The 5,403-nt window shown below is 39.0% G+C and overlaps 1 protein-coding gene across 1 annotated transcript; it reads right to left on the reverse strand.

The window, feature by feature from the left end:
- Window positions 1-766: 766 nt before the first annotated feature.
- LOC108245951 (zinc finger BED domain-containing protein DAYSLEEPER-like) lies at window positions 767-4,771 on the reverse strand. Its single transcript, XM_017433216.3, has 2 exons — window positions 1,677-4,771; window positions 767-1,488 (listed from the first exon to the last, which is right to left on the reverse strand). The coding sequence occupies exons 1-2, from the start codon at window positions 2,512-2,514 to the stop codon at window positions 1,058-1,060; spliced, it is 1,269 nt and encodes a 422-aa protein (XP_017288705.1). The 5' UTR covers window positions 2,515-4,771; the 3' UTR covers window positions 767-1,057.
- Between the last annotated feature and the right edge of the window lie 632 nt (window positions 4,772-5,403).

Genomic DNA, 5,403 nt, shown 5'->3' on the forward strand with positions numbered 1-5,403 from the left:
TCGAGACCGAGACAAGACCAAGACTTTTAGGGTCCGAGACCAAGTCGAGACTGAGACCGAGGGAAGTCGAGACCGAGTCAAGACCAAGACCAGCGCCAGTATGTGACAATAAAATGTGAAACATGATCAAAATCACTTAAATTGATCTAAAAGACCCACATTCACGTAAAAACACCTAGAGATATTTGACACACAGAATTGGAATAAACATAAACATCTTTATTTAGTACTTCTGTGCAGTAATCACAGAATTTCAAACAATCAAAGTCGATCAAAATAGTATGTTCTCTGCCTTTCATGAACAGTACATTGTTTTTAAATGTGCTATTTCAAAACCATGTGCAAATGTGTAAAACTGAAAAAAATGGCAATAATTTCACTCCTTTTTTCTCAAATGTACAGATTAAAGCTACTTTATATAACTTTTCTTAAATAAATCTGTATCTGTCACCAAGTTGTGACAATATGTTATGAGACAGATAATTTGTTGAAAAAAAGATTGATCTCCTTCACTTCCTCCCTGAGCTACTACTGCCATCTGCAGAAATACAAACCCCACTGAAATACGTGCACAAAAACCTGACTGACTTTTGTCAGTTCTAAGACCATTTTGCTGGATCAGATGTTTTGTTTTTGACCAAGCAGTGCATTTCTCCAGTTAGCACTGGGAACATGGAGAAAAGGCAGAGGAGCTCAATTTTTTCACAGCTTGTCTGTCTGATAACATTCTGTCACAACATAGTGACTTAAATATGTAAAAAAAACTATAACTATAACTATAACTTTTATAAAGATATTTTTTGTTTTATCAAAGTTACATACTGCATCCTTAACTCTGCTGTTGAATGATTGTAGCTACTTATACATAACATACATAATAAAGAAATCTGACATTCAGAGGCCCAACTGCATGTGTTTCAAAAATAAAATTACTCAACTGGAAGCAGTTTCATAATATGCCAAACCTTTAGAAAACTTCAATGGCAAAACTCGAGAACAAGGATAACCATGTAGTTGAACAGTGTTCAGAATAAAGTAGGTGATACATAAAATTAGTTTAAAGTAAGGTTTCATTGCACTTCAGAAAAATTAGAGACTGCAGCATTTTTGCACCTAAACGTGCACGATGGGGTCTCATTACAATGCCTCCTCGACTAAAAACCCTTTCCACTGGTGCAGAGGAGGCAGGGACGGATAGCACTTTCAAAGCCAAATTGTGCAGTTGAGGATATTTGGACTGGTTTTCTCCCCAGAAGGCAAGAGCATTGTCACTGTCACAGTCTTTAATATCATTGAAGTATTTGGTTAATTGGGTTGCAATACTTGAATCCTGGACAGAGGACCTGTGCTTCTTATGTGCCTTGTAGCGTGACAGAAGTCGAGGGCATTTGACTGGTGGTGAATCACTGGTTGGATCCACATTCCTGGCTTCTGAGCACTTATCATCTGTACTGTCCGTCATGTTCTCCACCCCAAGGATCAATGTGTCTGAAAAACACAAACACGATGACTGTGTTAGTTTTCAAGAACTTTGAGTGTACAAGATAATGTTGATGACAAAAGACTATAAATTCCACTTTATGTTTAAGACTTTATGTGCTACAAATTTGAAACATTTTAAGATTTATAATTTTGCAAATAAGACATTTTTTCCAGCAAAGAAAATGCATACCAACCTGTCAGTGTCTTCTTAAGTTCATCTCTGAACTTCTTCACCGACACTGCATTTCCTCTGTTGGTAACATCTAAATCCACCCAGCTTAAGCCAAACTGTGGATCCAGCATGGTAGCAAAGAAGTACACGTCATGGTTAAAAGGTTCCTCTCTTCCGCTGTCTTTGGCCATGTTTGTTTTTGTAAAGATTCCAGAAAATCTTTTCGCCAGAGACTGCTGGAGGGCTCTGACCAACGGCTGGCACTGCATGCGGGTCTCCTCCATCTTGAGGAGGTGTGTGTTCAAGTCCAGCACAGTTGGAACCACCATACTAATAGTCACTGATGTTTCCCCTTGGGTCAGCTCTGTTGCTTCAGCAAATGGAGAAAGGACTACACACAGCTCCTTTAGTTGGTTCCACTCCCGCGCACTGAACACCACATCCTCATAGTCTTTGCTGCACATTTCACTGAGTGATTTGTGTTCTAGAGTTGTAAGGGCCTGTACTTGTTTAAATGTACTGTTCCAACGAGTTGAATTTGCAGCTGGAACACTTTTATTGGTGCCAAATGCAGCCTCAAACTTATCTTTAAATTGCGAGCTGCTATGTAAAAGGGTTGCAAACTTTGATGTTTTTGCTATAGTGCGAGAAATGGTCTTGACCTCCTTCATACCATCATGCACAACTAACTGGAGAGAGTGTGCAAAGCAGGAAAGACGTTCGCCAGATGACCATGGTAAGTCAATGTCTTCCTCTGAATTAATGTCCTCCCACAAGTGCTCGTCATCTAAATTATCCTCTTCACTGTCACTGTCATCAGATTGCTGTTGGGGCATGTGTACTTTAAAAGCACATTTCATATTGGCTGCATTGTCTGTTATGATATAGCTAATTTTGTCACGAATATCATATTCCTCGGTGATTTCCTCAAAGGCAGACGCAATGTGCTCTCCAGTATGCCTCCCTGTAAAACGCCTACAGTCCAGCAGGTAGGATCCAAGTGCATACGAATCTTTAGATTTGTAGCACACATGAGCAGTCACCCCAAGAAAAGAGCGCAGCCTGCGATCAGACCAGAGGTCAGTTGTTAATGACACAGACCGCTGGGTCTTCAGTTTCTCCAAGACAGTTTCCTTGACTTTTCTGACCAATTCTGGAATTCGTCTCTCAGAAACTGTTTTTCTAGAGATAGGTGTGTATTTACTGTCCAGGACTTCAAGAAAGTGTTTAAAGTGCCCATTTTCCACGAGTGAGAGGGGCAGACAACATCCAATGATCAAATCTTGAACAATGGCTTCACTGATGGCTTGCTGCCTTGGCGATTGTGGGCTGTAGAGTTGGACTTTCTGTGTAAATAACGATATTGTTGGCTGTGTGACATCACTCTGTTGCCCTGCCTTGTATTCCAGGAACCTAATAAATAGGACATAGAAATCAGTTTATCTGGTCATATGAACATCAATTACATAAAAAAACAACCTTAAAAATAAGTAGGAACTTTACAAATACATGTCAAATATGTGTAATGTAGTGTTACTGCATAGAAACGCATGTGGGTAAACAAAATGCAAATCAATGGTATTTTGGCCATCACATTTTGAAATGGATAAACAATTTAAATGACTGATATGGTATGAACCCTACAGAGTGAACTGGTAAAATGTTACTTATTGACCTGAAATTGTAAATGGTAACATAAAAATGTGGTCTCTAAAAGTAATTTGCCTATATCCATACAAAGCAACTAATTTAGTAATTTTCATAAGGTGAGACATATCACTTAGTCTCTTCACTCTCTGCTTATATCTATAAACTAGTTCCCACAGCCAAACAACGGAGCATCACCTCCACATCTTATCTTCAATGTCAGGAGCTATATCCAGCTGACATGAACTAAGGTCAATGTAACTTATTATTAACTACATAGCTTTTTGTTGTCTGTCTCATAATTGTTTTTCATAAGAAAAAAAAGAACTTAGGAACAAGTTATTATATGTCCAGTCGACTCAGCCTCTCAAGGTTAACTGTATTTGCTTACTTCCCTTAATAATGTTAATTGTAGGACCAATGCAAGAAAATACTACTTATTTAAGGTTAAGCAAATCAGGTTTGGAACATTAATAAATTATACATATATTTATTTTATTAGGTAGTAATAATGGCTTTAGAGACAGTGGGGTTACTAATACCCACCAGCACAAGCCAGCACATGCTGACGTAACCATTACATTCTGTCATGGTTACTTTAAAAACATAACCATGTAAAGAACGTTAAAGAACGTAACCTTATTATGGTTATTAATAAACATAGGTAGAGATGTCCACATCAGTCTCCTCCTTCATGAAAAGTATTAGACAAGAACCCAAATATATTACGATTATCTATTCAGACTTTTATTTTTGCTCTGCTTCCCCCTATGTGCTGCGATCCACTCATGAAGCCGACAGAATTACGGAGACATATTCAGGAAAGCTGTAATTAAAACAGCGTTGTCCATGAAAAACACAAATCAACACTTCTTTAAATTAAATCAAATCAAATCAATAATGTCCGACATGTTTTCGCCAACACTACTGGTGGCAATAACTTGTGGATCAAGCTAGGTGGCAAATAGCGGATAAGAAAGGAGAACATTCACCCTAAAAGATAAAGTATACATATATAACTTAAGCTAACTTAATATGTGTAGCTCGGTATTAACGTTAGCAATACCGAGAAAATTGCTAACGTTAACTAGCTAGTTTTCCTAGCATCACTTTTACATGTAGCTTACCTTTCTTTGTGCTTTCTTTCAAGGTGTCGATAAAAGTTGGACGTAGTCCCCACCGTCTCTGATAATGAAGAACTGCAGAACTTGCATTGCGCTGTATGCTTTTTTTTCAATGTTGTTTTACAAATATATTCTTTGTGATTTAAATAGCCGAATTTTATAACCGATGATTTGGCCGACATCTCAGACAACCACTTGTGACTTTCAATTGAAGTGCTGCAGCCCGCGCAAGGTGAAAAGGGGTGGGCGGGACAGCAGTTTAAAAAACAACATGCATTTACCAATGAGAATGGTTATTGCTTGGATTTGAATCAGTAGTGCATCCAATAAAAATAAGGATCTTAAAGAAATTGATAATATTCTGACGATTTAGCATTATTTCCACAGTTGCGGTCTTGACCAGTCTTGAAATAAAATGCCGAGTCCTCAGCGCCCGAGACCGAGACAAGACCGAGACCAAATGCGGTCGAGTCCGAGACGAGACCGAGACCATCAAGAAATGGTCTCGAGACCGGACTCGAGACCAAGACCGGATCCGAGAACCACAACACTGACACCTGGACCAGTCATTTTGTGTTTGTCTGTGTTGCTTTCCTGTCTTCATCAAGGTTTGTAGGAGAGGAATCCAAAATGCAGGTGGACTCAAAAACAAAACACTGGTAAGACAGCAAAAACTACAAATAAACTCATGAGACTACAAGGGGACACAAGGAAAAAAACCCTGGGTCGTGGTATACAGCAAACAATGAACTACTGAAGAGGAGAAGGAAAGAGAGTGAATATGAGGCTGAGACTGCTGGGGAAATGAGCTGCAGCTGTGTCTATCGGAAACCAGCGACAGGTGAGGATGCGTGAGGCAGGACTGAGGAGCAGAGACTGACTGGGTAAAGTTACTGAGACGTGGCAGAGAACACAGTGAAGCACAGGGAATAATAGGAAACTGAAACAAGAAATACACAAAAGTAAATCTAATGTACA

This window comes from Kryptolebias marmoratus, linkage group LG13, assembly GCF_001649575.2.
Source record: "Kryptolebias marmoratus isolate JLee-2015 linkage group LG13, ASM164957v2, whole genome shotgun sequence".
NCBI lineage: Eukaryota > Metazoa > Chordata > Actinopteri > Cyprinodontiformes > Rivulidae > Kryptolebias > Kryptolebias marmoratus.